Below are 14469 nucleotides of genomic sequence, written 5' to 3' on the forward strand. Positions count from 1 at the left end.
TGACAAAGCTAAGAGGTTGACTTTATCCCTCTGTAAGCTCTTGGCTATCGAAATGCTGCCTTTCCGCCTGGTGGACACACAGGATTTTAGAGACCTTATGTCTGTCGCTGTGCCCCAGAACCAGATGCCCAGTCGCCACTACTTCTCTAAGAAAGGTGTGCCTGCGTTACACCAGCAAGTCGCACACAACATCACCGCTTCCTTGAGAAACTCTGTGTGTGAACGGGTGCATTTCACCACCGATACTTGGACCAGTAAGCATGGACAGGGACATTACATGTCGCTGATTGGGCACTGGGTAACTATGGTTTTTAAAAATGATCCAAGATGAACAGTGCTGGGTTCAGCAAAGACTTTGCTACCTACCCTGGTGTCATCCTGGGGACGGTTAAGCATGGCGTATTTTTGAATGTGCTTGATGCAAATCTAGCTGTGAAGTGTACAACTGGGGCACAAGTGCTGCCACTGATGGGGTGTCTCTGTGGCCCAATTTTTGGAAAAAAGGGAGACTCCGCTTGGAGTAACCCTTGCTGTGTTTTTTAAAAGGAGCCATGATGAACAGAGCTGGGATCAGTAAAGACTTTGCTACTGTCGCAGGTGGAGGAGGGGACGCTGCGCTCTCCCACTGCTCGGGTCCGGCTGCTGCTGCTGCCGCTGCTTGGTGGTGGCTCGAGCGGTGGGCCGGATCCCGGTGACTCGAGTGGCGCTCCTCGCCCGTGAGTGAAAAGGGGATTTTGATTGCGGGGATTTGATTATTGTCCGTGTCCCACGGTTGTGGTGATATTGGTGACACCACCGCTGCTCTAGACGGGGATCCCAGGAGCTGTGACAGGGAGCAGCCTTGTTGTTAGTTCTCCCTTCCGTGGGTAGGGGGTTGGTTGTCCCGGGGCCCGGTGATGGGGGTAGGGATGGATGACAGGCGGGTTACAGGGCTTGGTGAGGTGCAGGGTTGCGGGGGCAGCGCTGTGCCGCACGGCACGGTGGTACTCACTCAGCCAATGATGAGGACACAGTTCTCGGTAAAACACACGGCTGGATGGACGGGTCCCACAGATGGCTGCGGTGTTGATTCTCCTGGCAGGTTGATGGTGACTGCCTTTCCCTGCACCTATGTACGGTAGATGGTTCCAATGGGTTCCCACCGGTAACCCGCTCCCCAGCTTGGATATGGGCTGGAGGAGCCCCTTTTCCCCGCAGGCTGTGGCCCTGGGAGACGGTTGCCTTGGCGGTGGCGGTGTCTCCCTCTCTTGGTTAGACTGTTGCCTTCTGTCGGGACTTAGCTGCTGGGAAACCCAGGAGGTTCCCTTCATTAACGAATTCGGCAAATTCATGGCGACTCCTAGCCTTGCTGGGGTCCGTAAGCCCCTGCCAGATTGTGCTGGCTTCTCTTTGCGTACCGGTCCGGTACCGCCGGGCCACCGCCCATCCACGGTCATTACGGTAAGCTCTGATAGGCCACTCCTGCAGACGGTCACCACCGTCTGCCAACCTTGCTGCTCTGTCCGGGCCACACACCCGGACCAACTTTAGTCTGCTCAGCTGCCACTTTCCTTCCTTCCACTTTCACTTCCCTAGCTGAACTCTGAACTCTTTACTTTTCCGCCTCCAGGACTGCGAACTCCTCGGTGGGCGGAACCAACTGCCTGGCCCACCCCCTGGTGTGGACATCAGCCCCTGGAGGAAGGCAACAAGGGTTTTGTGTCTGACTTTGGTGTGCCTGACCGGGAGTGTGGGGTGTCTGGGTGTTGTGCTCTGTGGCCCCTGGCTTGTCCAGGGCGCCACATTCCCCCTTAGTTAAATGCAGACCGTCCGCGGGCTGCCCGTCCATCACCCGTTTTATTTTCACAAACTGAAAAATAGAAAAATGGTAACACATTACAATTAAAATAACATCTTCCCACATCGGGAGGTACTCTTATTTAAACGTTGCGTAACGGTTACGGCTTCCGCTCTCTCCCACCCAAGCAACCTGGCCCTGATGCTGCCCCTAAGCAAACAGGTAGCACCCCTTGACCCCAGTCCAGCGCAAGTTAACCGAGCAGGTTCTGTCCTTTTCAGGGGACCCACGTCCATGGGGAACCCCTGAATCCCCCAGAGGATCGCCACCGGTTCCGGTGGTGGCTGGGCCCCAGCCTGCTCCACTGCGGGCCCTTCCTCCAATCTGCCTCTCCGGAGGCGGTAACGGTGAAAGCCACAACAACATTATTTACATGCCACAAGTTTGTGGTTGCCTTGCCAGTTCTCGGGCTTGTCCGTAGTAGTTTATACGCATAAAGGGGGTCCCAACGGGGACCAGTTGCCGGCAACGACCGGTTTCAATCAAGCTGACAATCAGGTGAATCTTCTCCTGTAATTATTCTTTTTATTCATTTTTAAAACTGTTAACAGCACTCTTGTGGTCCCAACGGGGGACAATTGCAACGGTACTCCGCTGCCATCACTCCGACTCTTCTGATGAGGGGCCCCATCCTCCACCACCAGCATATTAAACATGCAGTGACATGCCTGCTGTGACAGGGGTGCCCGGTATCCGTTCCCACCATTGCGCGCGGTGTAATAAACTACCGGTTCTCCCACGTAGCGGAGACGCTCACTTGTCTCCTCACTTTCAAGGGTGGGCTCCGCACTGGAGCTGGAGTCACTGGAGTCACTCTCACTTGTCTCTGCGTCAGGCGGGTTGCCGCCAGCTGCCGCAGCCTCCCGGCTCCCAGTATCCAGCACATCAGACTCTTCTGCTGTAGTGTGGGGCAGTAGGTCAGGTGGGTTCACGTTGAGGTGCCCCATAAGTAATGGTAAGGGCGACGCGTGAGTCGAGACTGGGCCGGGCCCCTCAGCCGCAGTGGCCGGTCCTGTTAGGACATAGGGACGTGGGTCACCTGTTGGCTCCGTCACATCTATTCCCATCCCGTACATCGGGGCAGTCGCATTGAGCATCTCCACCTCATTGGTCCACTGCTCCATCATAAGGCATATCTGGTTCTGCTGGCGTTGGTTAAACTCAATTATTCTGGCCTTCATCCACTCCACGGTCCTGGGCTTGGGCACAGCGCCTGCTGCCATCCTTGCCGGGGCCTCCGATATGTCTTCACTAAGGGGCTGCGATCCTGGCGGTTCCCACAGGGGTGATTAAGGCCGGCTCCGCGTGTCTGCAGCCAGTCGGTCCGCAGAGGCGGATTGGCAGGGTATCGCTACCGGTTGAATAGGTAGCGGGTCTAGTGGCGGGGCGGCAGCAGCTAACACGGGTAGTGGGGGAGGAGGCAGGGCGAGCGGGGGGTAGACCGGGTCCCTCGGCCGTGATGACTGACCCGCTAGGGGTACAGGGGCGTGGGTCACTCACCCTCCCTTCCAAATCCTCTTACACCTCGCGTCTCCTCATAGCCGCCACCACGTCCGCCATGTCGGTCTCCCACTCCTCCAGGAGGAGCTGCATGTGGGCTTGCAGACTGTTGTTCAGCGGGGCGGTCCAGTCTCTCAGCCACATCGCCGTGCCGGGCGCGGGGGCGTCCTCATTGGTGGTCGGACTGTGCATTTTGGCAATAAAGTCTTCCAGGAAACCAGTATCGCTGCAGAGTCCTGGCGTCTCTGCTTTTATAGCCGTGGGCTACATGCAGCCAGACGCCATCAGTCCCCCTTAGTCTCTTTTTTGCTACTCCTCTACAGGGGCGGAGATTTGGCCTTCGCGCCTCCATTACTCGAGGAGATGCTCGAGCGGGAATTCTTCGCGCCCAAGATGGCGGCTTCACAAATTTTTTGGCCGGACACCTCCGGCGGTTACACAAGGCGCACTTCCACCAGTTGGTAGAACGGTAGGATCCTGTTCGTGACGCCAAGTTGTCGCGGGCGGAGGAGGGGACGCTGCGCTCTCCCACTGCTCGGGTCCGGCTGCTGCTGCCGCTGCTCGGTGGTGGCTCGAGCGGTGGGCCGGATCCCGGTGACTCGAGCGGCGCTCCTCGCCCGTGAGTGAAAAGGGGATTTTGATTGTGGGGATTTGATTATTGTCCGTGATGCTACCCACGGTTGTGGTGATATTGGTGACACCACCACTGCTCTAGACAGGGATTCCGGGAGCGGTGACAGGGAGCAGCCTTGTTGTTAGTTCTCCCCTCTGTGGATAGGGGGTTGGTTGTCCCGGGGCCCGGTGATGGGGGTAGGGATGAATGACAGGCGGGTTACAGGGCCTGGTGAGGTCCAGGGTCGCGGGGGCAGCGCTGTGCCGCACGGCACGGTGGTACTCACTCAGCCAATGATGAGGACACAGTTCTCGGTAAAACACACGGCTGGATGGACGGGTCCCACAGATGGCTGCGGTGTTGTTTCTCCCGGCAGGTTGATGGTGACTGCCTTTCCCTGCACCTATGTACGGTACATGGTTCCAATGGGTTCCCACCGGTAACCCGCTCCCCAGCTTGGATATGGGCTGGAGGAGCCCCTTTTTCCTGCAGGCTCTGGCCCTGGGAGACGGTTGCCTTGGCGGTGGCGGTGTCTCCCTCTCTTGGTTGGACTGTTGCCTTCTGTCGGGACTTGGCTGCTGGGAAACCCAGGAGGTTCCCTTCACTAACGAATTCGGCAAATTCATGGCGACTCCTAGCCTTGCTGGGGTCCGTAAGCCCCTGCCAGATTGTGCTGGCTTCTCTTTGCGTACCGGTCCGGTACCGCTGGGCCACCGCCCGTCCACGGTCGTTACGGTAAGCTCTGATAGGCCACTCCTGCAGACGGTCACCACCGTCTGCCAACCTTGCTGCTCTGTCTGGGCCACACACCTGGACCAACTTTAGTCTGCTCAGCTGCCACTTTCCTTCCTTCCACTTTCACTTCCCTAGCTGAACTCTGAACTCTTTACTTTTCCCACCTCCAGGACTGTGAACTCCTCGGTGGGCAGGGCCAACCGCCTGGCCCACCCCCTGGTGTGGACATCAGTCCCTGGAGGAAGGCAACAAGGGTTTTGTGTCTGACTTCGGTGTGCCTGACCAGGAGTGTTGGGTGTGTGGGTGTTGTGCTCTGTGGCACCTGGCTTGTCCAGGGCGCCACACTACCTACCCCGGTGTCATCCTGGGAATGGTTAAGGATGGCGTATTTTAGTATGTGCTTGATGCAAATCTACCTGTGAAGTGTACAACTGGGGCACAAGTGCTGCCACTGAAGGGGTGGGTGTGTGTGGGGCCCAATTTTTGGAAAAAGGGAGACTCTGCGTGGAGTAACCCTTGCTTGCTGTGTTTTTAAAAATAATCCAAGATGAACAGAGCTGGGATCAGGAAAGACTTTGCTACCTACCCCGGTGTCATCCTGGGGACGGTTAAGTATGGCGTATTTTTGAATGTTCTTAATGCAAATCTACTTGTGAAGTGTACAACTGGGGCACAAGTGCTGCCACTAAAGGGGTGGGTGTGTGTGGCCCAATTTTTGGAATAAAGGGAGACTCCACTTGGAGTAACCCTTGCTTGCTGTGTTTTTTAAAAGGAGCCAAGATGAACAGAGCTGGGATCAGTAAAGACTTTGCTACCTACCCCGGTGTCATCCTGGGAATGATTAAGGATGGCGTATTTTAGAATGTGCTTGATGCAAATCTACCTGTGAAGTGTACAACTGGGGCACAAGTGCTGCCACTGAAGGGGTGGGTGTGTGTGTGGCCCAATTTTTGGAAAAAAGGGAGATTCCGCTTGGAGTCACCTTGCGGTGTTTTACATGTTTTTAGAAGGGCATGCCATGCCTATATCTGTGTCTCATCCTCTTTTCCTTGTAACGCTGTTTTGTTTTCGCATGAGAATTTGTTCTTGTCACTTTCCCATGTGTTTGTGTTGTGAGTTGTTTGTCACCTTTTGGACACCTTTGAGGGTTTTTCTAGGTGTTTTTATGTGTTTGTGATTGCCTCCCATTGTTTCCTATGCGGTTCGAGTGGTTCGCCGAACTGGTTCGCTGAACCGAACTCGAACGAGACCTCCGTTCAGCGAACCGAACTCGAGCCGAACCGCGACCGGTTCGCTCATCTCTAGTGTTGACTAGACTCTCTTTCTCAGAAGCACAATGATAGAAGTGGATAAGAATTTAGTTAGGATATGACCACAATTATCTATTCATTACTCAGATTTTATATTTTTAAGCCTTGTAACCTCTACTCTTTATATGAAGCAGTCGGAGGCAAATACAATAAGGATGGGCTGCTGCCAGCTAGTCCCTGTATAGTATGGTGTGTACGATAAACTGTGTTTGTACAATATTCATATATACAACACCGTTCAATAGTGCGCTCTTAAATAAATCATACTTTTAGCAATATAACTCTTTGTATGGTTGAAAAAAAAATAAGAAAATTGCTTAAACATACCTTAAAAGTTAACAAATGAAACTTTTCATAGTCTATTCCTGCAGAGTTTTCCACAATTATTGTCACTTGAGCTTCATTTAGTACAGTTTGTGGCACTACTCGAAACATTCCACCAGGTCCAACTAAACGCAGGTTGAACTTGGCATTTGCACCCTATAATTGTACAAAAATGTTTTATATATATTTATATAGAAAATCACATTTACAACTATCGACGTGTCCTTCCTAATCTTGTGTCTTGGCACAACATATCACTTAATGTGTGGCATAATAAAACTGAACTTTAATAAATAAACAACCCTCTACTTTTAGGGAATTTCTACAGTTATGTATTGAAAGCTAATGATTGTAAAGTGCGTTCAGCCTTTCAAGGGTTTGTTAGCTTTTAGGGATACATGCTAACTGTCATAGGTATCTCTCAGGGTTGAGAGATGTGTGACGTTTCTGTGATCTGAGCGCTTCACTCATTATTGGGTGGCTCACTAAATTAAACATATTTGCTTTCTGTTAGCACTGCAGGAGTTAATGTCAGTTTTTGCTGATAGCAACTCCCAGCTAATCACCTTATGTGCAGCCGGTGTGTGACCCATCCCAACTCCTTTAAGTAGTTCCCCCATCTTTCAGCTTCCACCGAAAATTGAATTTTCTGTTCCTGGCCACCCAGGTGACTGCATGTATCTAGGAGCTGCTGGATCTCTGCTGCTTATCCAGTTGTTGGAGCCATGTTGTTGCAGCTATCACGTTTGTGTTGTGTCATATTCCCCTGTTTGTCTACCTTTCCCTGCCTCTTGATTAGTACAGTGGTGGGACTAGTGTCTCTCGCCGGCCATCTCACTAGCCAGGGTGTTTGCAGGGCTAGTGAGGGACTAGATATCCAGCTTGGCAATGGGTTGAAACACCATGTATAGGGACACTAGGGAGCTCAGGAAACAGCTTGAGGTGAGTCCTAGCTGCAGGGCCCATCATTGTAAATGTGCCCCCATTGTCCCCCTTGTTTGTTGTGTGTTTTGTAGTGACAACATCCGTGGGTCTGAGCGCAGCTGTCACACAGTGTATTCGGACACTTCCTACTTTGCGTGTAACACTAACATGGAATTTGTGTTGTGTGAAAATATAGTTCTTCACCAAATTCAACAAAAGTTAGGAGTGGACACATCTGTATAAACAAATTCTAAAAAAAAAAATATAAACCTGATCCGAATCATTGACTGTGATTTTAAGGCCTCTCAGTATCTCTCCCTCTGGGGGATGTTCATACATGGTAAGTTCAAATTGATTCTGAGGTCCATTTTCTCCATAAAATGTTGGAGGGTGATTATTTAGATCCACAACTCTTATGGTAACAACTGTAAAGGCTTGACCCACAACATCACCGGCAATAGTGAGTTCAGACACCTATGAAAATAAAAAAAGCAAATAAATATCTATATGACATTTAATGGACTTTAGACTACTGCAAGGCATATTGATAGGAAAAAGGTCTTGCAATGCAAAACAATGGCAGCTTTGGGGCACACAGTTTGTGTATGAGTGGTGTGGAATATGGTCACCTGCCATTCAAAAAAAAAGTTATTGCCAAGGATACATGGGGGTGTTAATAAATGGAAAATTATGCATTAGGTCAAACAAAACAAGTCAATTATTTTCCTTTAGTATTGTAGGTATGCAACTTTTACTTATATTTTAGCAGAGTGAGCTGAAAATTTGGTGAGGTTTTATTATTTTAAGAGGTACCAACCAACAATGCGAGAGTACAAAATATTTATCATCTGAATGGTAAATGGATCATTGTGCTTAGATCTGCTATGATTTGCTGTTAAAAGATTAATTCACTTGATGTGCATTTTTTCTGGTTCATAGAATATAATGAGTAATAGAAATGCAAATTACGAATACATTTTTCTTACCTACCGCTTGGAGCCTGAACGTCATACAAAAATATGTATAGATTTTTTTTTGTTTACCAATTATGTAATAAGATGCCTTTTGTGTATAATGCCGCCCTGCTGAATGAGAAGGACATAGCTGCTTCTAAAGGGTTAATATGCAAGACGATGACATAGCTGCCTCTAAAGGGTTAATTTGAATCTTGCTACAAATATATAGAACTCACAACAGCGACAGAGAAGAAAGCAGTTACAGAATTTATCTCAGATGCTGCTAATTCTAGCCTGTTTCTCTCCCTGATGTTCCATAGTACACCAGAATGTTATAAGTTTCTTATATACTGTAACTATATCTAGCAAGAAGTGGGGCAGCAGCAAGGAAAGTCCAAGTGCATATTTACACATTACGTTTTTGCTGGGAAGTTTTCACAAGGAAATTCCACAGTGTAAGGCCTCTGCCACACTCACGTGAAAATCACGCATGTGCCGCGAGACATGTATTTCCCCTGCGTGTTGCGTCCAGGTAAGTACGTGTGTCTGGTACATTCGGGCCACGTGTGTTCTACGTGTGCTATCCGCGATAGCACACGTCGAACCGGTAATTTGCATACTCACGTGGTCCTTCCTGCTGTCCGTGGTGCTGATCTTCGGTCTACAGCCCTGCCGTCTCCCCGCTGCTGCTGCTGCCAGGCATTGAAGTGAATATTAAATGAGAATAATGAGCGGCGGTCGGCAGAAAGTGACAGCAGAGGCATAGACAGGAGGGCTGGAGAAGGTGAGTTAAGGTTTTTTTTTTTTCTCTGACACTTGTGTTTTCTCCGGCGTGTGTCACACGGGACCGCATCCACACTACACTCATGTGGTACGGGTGCAGGCCATGTGACACCCGTGCTGCGGGAAAAAACACTGACATGTCAGCGTTTAGAAAAACGCACACACGTACAAACGCACACGGACACACGTTCCGTGTGGTTTTATGTGTGTGTGCCTGCTACAATAGGGTAGCATTGCTTAACGTGTCTGTGCCGCCGGTACGTGCAAAAAATGACAAACACGTGCCGGCGGCACGGATGTGTGTTGCAGGCCTAACACATTACCAACTAGGTGTATAAAACTACAATAATAGCTGCTTATAAAGGGTTATTCTACGTACAAAAGAAGAAGCTAGCTGCTTGCAAAATAATATTATACTAGAGGACATAGTTGCTTGTAAAGGGTTATTCTACAAGATAAGAACATACTGTAAATGCTTGCAAAGGGCTATTCTGCAGGAGATCGTTGCTTAGAAAAGAGTTAATGTGTGTCTTTTATTACAAATATACAGAGCCAGCAGCAGCCACATCATATTAAGAAGTCTGTACTAGGGTTTAGCTTTGTTTCTTTTATTTCTAAACTATCCCTCCTGCTGTTCCATAATACACAAGAATCCTTCATATAATGTGGGTTATATAAATACATCCAGCAAGAAGTAACATCGCAGTATGCTGAAGTAGATGAATTTTCAGGCAGTTATAAGACCTCTGTCATTCAAAATTCTATTTGAAGGTTCTGGAAAAAGCAGTTTAGCATTATTTTTCTGACCAACACAACATCTGCACTATAGTAAACGAAAGCAGCAGGTTCTGACTTGAGCCTTAAGCTGGGTTCACACACAACGACAACGACGTCGCTGTTACGTCACCATTTCCTGTGATGTTACAGCGACCTTATATGATCGCTAGTTAGCTGTCAAACATGTAATTTTAAGCAGCGACGGAGCAGCGATCATAGCGACGGTCGTTGGAACGTGTCACACGCGTCACTGTGCGACGACTCATACCTTGATAGAGGCGTGGTGTTTACCCCTAGACATGTTTTGCTTTGCCTCTTTTCACGCCCCTCTGTTCCGATTGGTGATCGCTAGAGCGCCTTTGCGTTGCCTTTTTCACGCCAATCTGTTGCGATTGGTGATCACTACAGTGGCGCCTGACTGGGTGTCCATGCCAAACAAAGGAAGACACAAAAAGAACGACACACTAGCGACACCAGATAGAGACTCTACTACATGGAACAAAGAATGGAACTTAAAGAATCAAATCACTGTAACGCCTTCGGCAAGTTACCCAATCGGAACGCTGTTATGACCACCAATCGGAGTCGTGGGGGCGTTGTAAAATACACCGCAAAAACACGTCCTTGTCCTGCCTTCAGTCCTACGTCACTGCCTTCAAAGTCGTCGCGACCGTCGCTGCTGCGGTGTCAAACACAAGGATGCATGTGGCGCAGCGGGATAGCAGCGATCAAAAAATGACCTGGAATATTCAAGAATGAGCAGCGATCTCGCAGCAGGGGTCTGATCATTGTTATGTGCAGTGCTTTTTTTGTAAAAAAATATTTGCTGGTACGCATCTCTGAGACGAGGAGTGGGGGCGGGTGCTGTTAGGCGCCAGCGGCCAAGATTGAGGAGGGGGGGTGGGGAGGATCTGTCGTTGTCTGTCGTTGCTGTCGTGCTACCGGGAGATCCTGTGAACGGTTTACTACATAATACATATGGTACTGTATGCTGAAGAGAGAGGCAGGGGGTGCAGAACTACAAGGTGTTGTGAATGTTAGTTATGTTTTGGCTGCTGGGAGGCTCCCTCTGGTGGCCAGGAATGGTTTGGACTTGGACCAGGTGTGTTGTGCAGTGGGTGTTTCCTTTGCTAACTCTCTGCTTATTTAAGTCCTGGTCTGATTGCAGGCTGTTGCCGGATGTCAGTTCTTGGTATCTCCAGCCTGCTTAATCCTGCTTTACACCACATCTACTCCAGATAAGTGCTTGCTCTTTATTTATTGTCTGTTTTTTTTTGCTTATCTGGGTTTGTCATTTGTTGTGGTTGGTTTCAGTTTATTTCCTTCCAGGGATTTTCCCCCTCAGTGGATTGTTGAGGAAATCCCTGCAGTTCTGTGTGGAGTATAGCTTCTTTGGGTCCATGTGTTTGTGGCTTGTTGAATTTGTTATAATTCTTGTTTTCTGTTCATTGGTATGACAAGGGCACCTGGTATAGGACGGAGTTCAGATCGAGCGATCTGAGGGCCTTTTTGTACTATCAGGAAGTTGGTATTTTGCAGGGTTTTTCTCTGGTCACCATCAGTCCCCTTTCCTGTCCTTTCCTATTTTAGTCAGCGGGGGCCTCACCTTTTGCTAATCCTGTCATCTACCTGTGTATTGTGTTTTTCCTATATCACTGCAGTCTTTGAATGTGGGGGGCTTGCTATTCTTGTCTATTCTCTGAGGCAGAGAGTTATTCATCTTTCCTACCTTTAGGATAGTTAGTTCTCCGGCTGGGTTCGCGGTGCACAGGATGTTAGTTCACCCCTCGGCTACTTCTAGTTGTGATGGTTAGTAAGGGGATGGCGGCCAGATTAGTTGCCAATGCTCTTGCCACCTTTTGCCAATGATTTGTGGTGGTCTTCCATGGTTCCGGATCATAACAACAAGGCTCAGCATACTCCATCCACTAGTGTATGCAGGAGGGAGAGGCAGGGGGAGCAGAACTACAAGGCTCAACATACTCCATCAATTAGTGTATGCAGGAGAGCAGACAGCAGCTGCCAAACTACAAGGCTCAGCATCCTCCATCCACTAGTGTATGCAGGAGAACAGACAGCAGCTGCCAAACTACAAGGCTCAGCATCCTTCAGCCAAGACTGTATGGAGGAGTTTTTTGCCCAAAAACGTAAAATGTAAAAAAAAAAAAAAGACGGGGTTTTGCCATATTTTTGTATACTATCCAGGTACAGCAGGCAGGTACGGGCTGCCCCAAACCCCCAGCTGCCTATTTGTACCCGGCTGAGAACCAAAAATATAGGGAAGCCCTTTGTTTAATTATTTCATGAATTTCATGAAATAATTTAAGAAAAAAAAAATGACGTGAGCTTAGCACAAATTTTGTGTCCAGCCAGGTACAACTAGGCAGCTGGGGATTGGAATCCGCAGCTCAGGGTGCCCAAGCTTTCTGGGCACCCCTGCTGCGAATTGCAGTCCACAGCCTCCCCAGAAAATGGCGTTTTCATAGAAGCGCCATATTCTGGTGCTGTATCCAACTCTTCCAGCGGCCGTGGTGACGGGTGGCTCACTGGGTAATAAGGGGTTAGGGCCAGCTGTATATTATCAACTGGCCCTAAGCCTGAAATTCATGGTGTCACGCCAATATTAGACATGGCCACCATGAATTTCTTGTAAAGATAAAAAAAAACACAAGACAGAGAAAATATTTTTATTAGAAATAAAACACAACACAATTAGTGACTCCATCTTTATTGAAATAAAGAACCCCCCTCCGCAGTAATTCTGGGTCAAGGGTCCCGCGCCGTCCAATCCAGATCCAATATCATCTGATTGGTCTGCTGGAAGGCAAAGCGATCAGATGATGTGTCAGGTTAAAGGACATGAATCACATGACACATCAGCTGATTGTATAAAAGCTGTTTATACAATCAGCTGATACATCAGAGCAAAAAAAAACTACTCACCTGTCTGCAAAATCCCGGGACACGACTGATCGCTCCAGGAGCCGCCGGTAATCAGCTGCTGCAGTAAACTCAGAGCATCACCTGATCGCTTAAACCAGCTGAGCAGTAAAAAAAACTGCCCCACCGCTGGGCTTAGACTGTCAGCTGATGCCGTGGCGTGACTGCACCAGCTGATTACCGGCAGGTCCTGAAGCCGTTCAGACGTGTCCCAGGAGGCTGCAGACCGGTAAGTGTGAGATTTTTTTTTTTCTAGTGTTACCGCTTAGCAGCTGGGAGCAGATATGGCGCCGGTGGTAGCAGGGGGAAGCAGGGAGGGGGTGAGCACTGGGGGTCAGGGGGGGCGAGTACTGGGGGACCCGATCGGCGGTGGCAGGAACAGCACAGTGATTACAGGGCAGGTGGGAGGGAGCGAAGGTCGGTGGTGGGGGTTGAATCGGATGACGGGGGGCAACGGAGGTCGGGGGGGGGTAGAAGACAGCAGAGGGGAGCAAATACCTTACCGGATGGCAGCAGATCGGGGTGACCGGCCGTGACATCGATCTTCAGCGTCCATTAACATCTTGAAGAGGGTGGGCACCCACCGCCCCTCCGCATCTGATTGGAGGGATAGCGTCACATGGATGCTAGCTCCAATCAGATCGGAGGGGGGGGGAGACACAGAGGTCACCCTGCTCCAGCCAATGGCTGATGATATAGCAAATTTACAAATTAGCCATGTGGACAGAGCCAGAGGTGCTTATCCTCAGCGCTCTTCAGATTTTACCACCGCAAAAAAAGCACTGGTTATGTGTCACACACAGCGACGTCGCTGTTGAGGTTATTGCTACGTCACAAAAAATGGCGACTGAGCAGCGATATCGTTGTCGTCGTCACTGTGTGTGACACCACCTTTAGATTCATGCTTTCGTTATGTGACTCCAGTTTACCTGAGAATTCAGGTAAATCTACATTAAACAGTATTTTGTAACATTTACATATTGATGTAATTAATCTGAAAGGGAATCTATCTGAAGTTTTATGATATGTAGTCTGAGAGAAGCATGATGAAGGGGTAAGGATCTTACTGAGATGTTTATTGTAGGTTCAATAAAATCAGTGTTTAATCAGCAGGGGATGGATATTATCACTACAGGACTAGTTGACAGCATTCTGTCAATATACAGTGTACACAAAAAGCTGCCAATACAATGATGTGGGCGGGGTTATACAGCACTCAGCATTCAGATATCTGCTAGATCTGTAGCAGAGACAACAGGAATTTTATTAAAACTACACCAAGCAGTTCCGTAAGAGACACATCAGTGGAATAATGGTATCTGTCCTTACGTCATGTTTGTCTCATGTTTGTCCTTTTTTCATATAAAAAAATCTGGTGACAAAATCCCTGTAAATGGACAATTGTGGTCTGCTCAAAAGTGCAAGAAGACAGAATTGAAAAGAAAGAAATCAGAAACAAAAAATGAGAAAACTGTATTGGATCCTTCCCTTGATAATTTGCTTACAAAGTGCTAAAATTCCCAAGCATTAAATCCTGCCATGATAAAACTGATGGGAAAACTGTTAAAGAGAATTGTGTCATGAAATGTGAGAGCAGCCTAATGTAGGGGCAAAAACCCGCATTCCAGCAATGTGTCGTTACCTCAGGCCACTCTCAGACAGGGTATCAAAAACTTGGTGACACCTTCAAACCGTATCAAGCCTAATAGGCAAAGCCCATGTCAGACCTAGGAACTTTTATCAGGTTTGCAGGGGATTGGAAACCGTGCT

General features: G+C 48.9%; 1 protein-coding gene across 1 annotated transcript in view; it reads right to left on the bottom strand.

The window, feature by feature from the left end:
- Positions 1-14469, bottom strand: part of CDHR1 (cadherin related family member 1) — a 366668-nt gene that overhangs the window by 196192 nt on the left and 156007 nt on the right. The window contains 2 exon segments of the mRNA XM_075347300.1: positions 6323-6475; positions 7514-7717. Coding sequence (XP_075203415.1) covers positions 6323-6475; positions 7514-7717 — 357 coding nt within the window.

The sequence above is a fragment of the Anomaloglossus baeobatrachus genome, chromosome 5 (genome assembly GCF_048569485.1).
Source record: "Anomaloglossus baeobatrachus isolate aAnoBae1 chromosome 5, aAnoBae1.hap1, whole genome shotgun sequence".
NCBI classification, from domain to species: Eukaryota; Metazoa; Chordata; class Amphibia; order Anura; family Aromobatidae; genus Anomaloglossus; species Anomaloglossus baeobatrachus.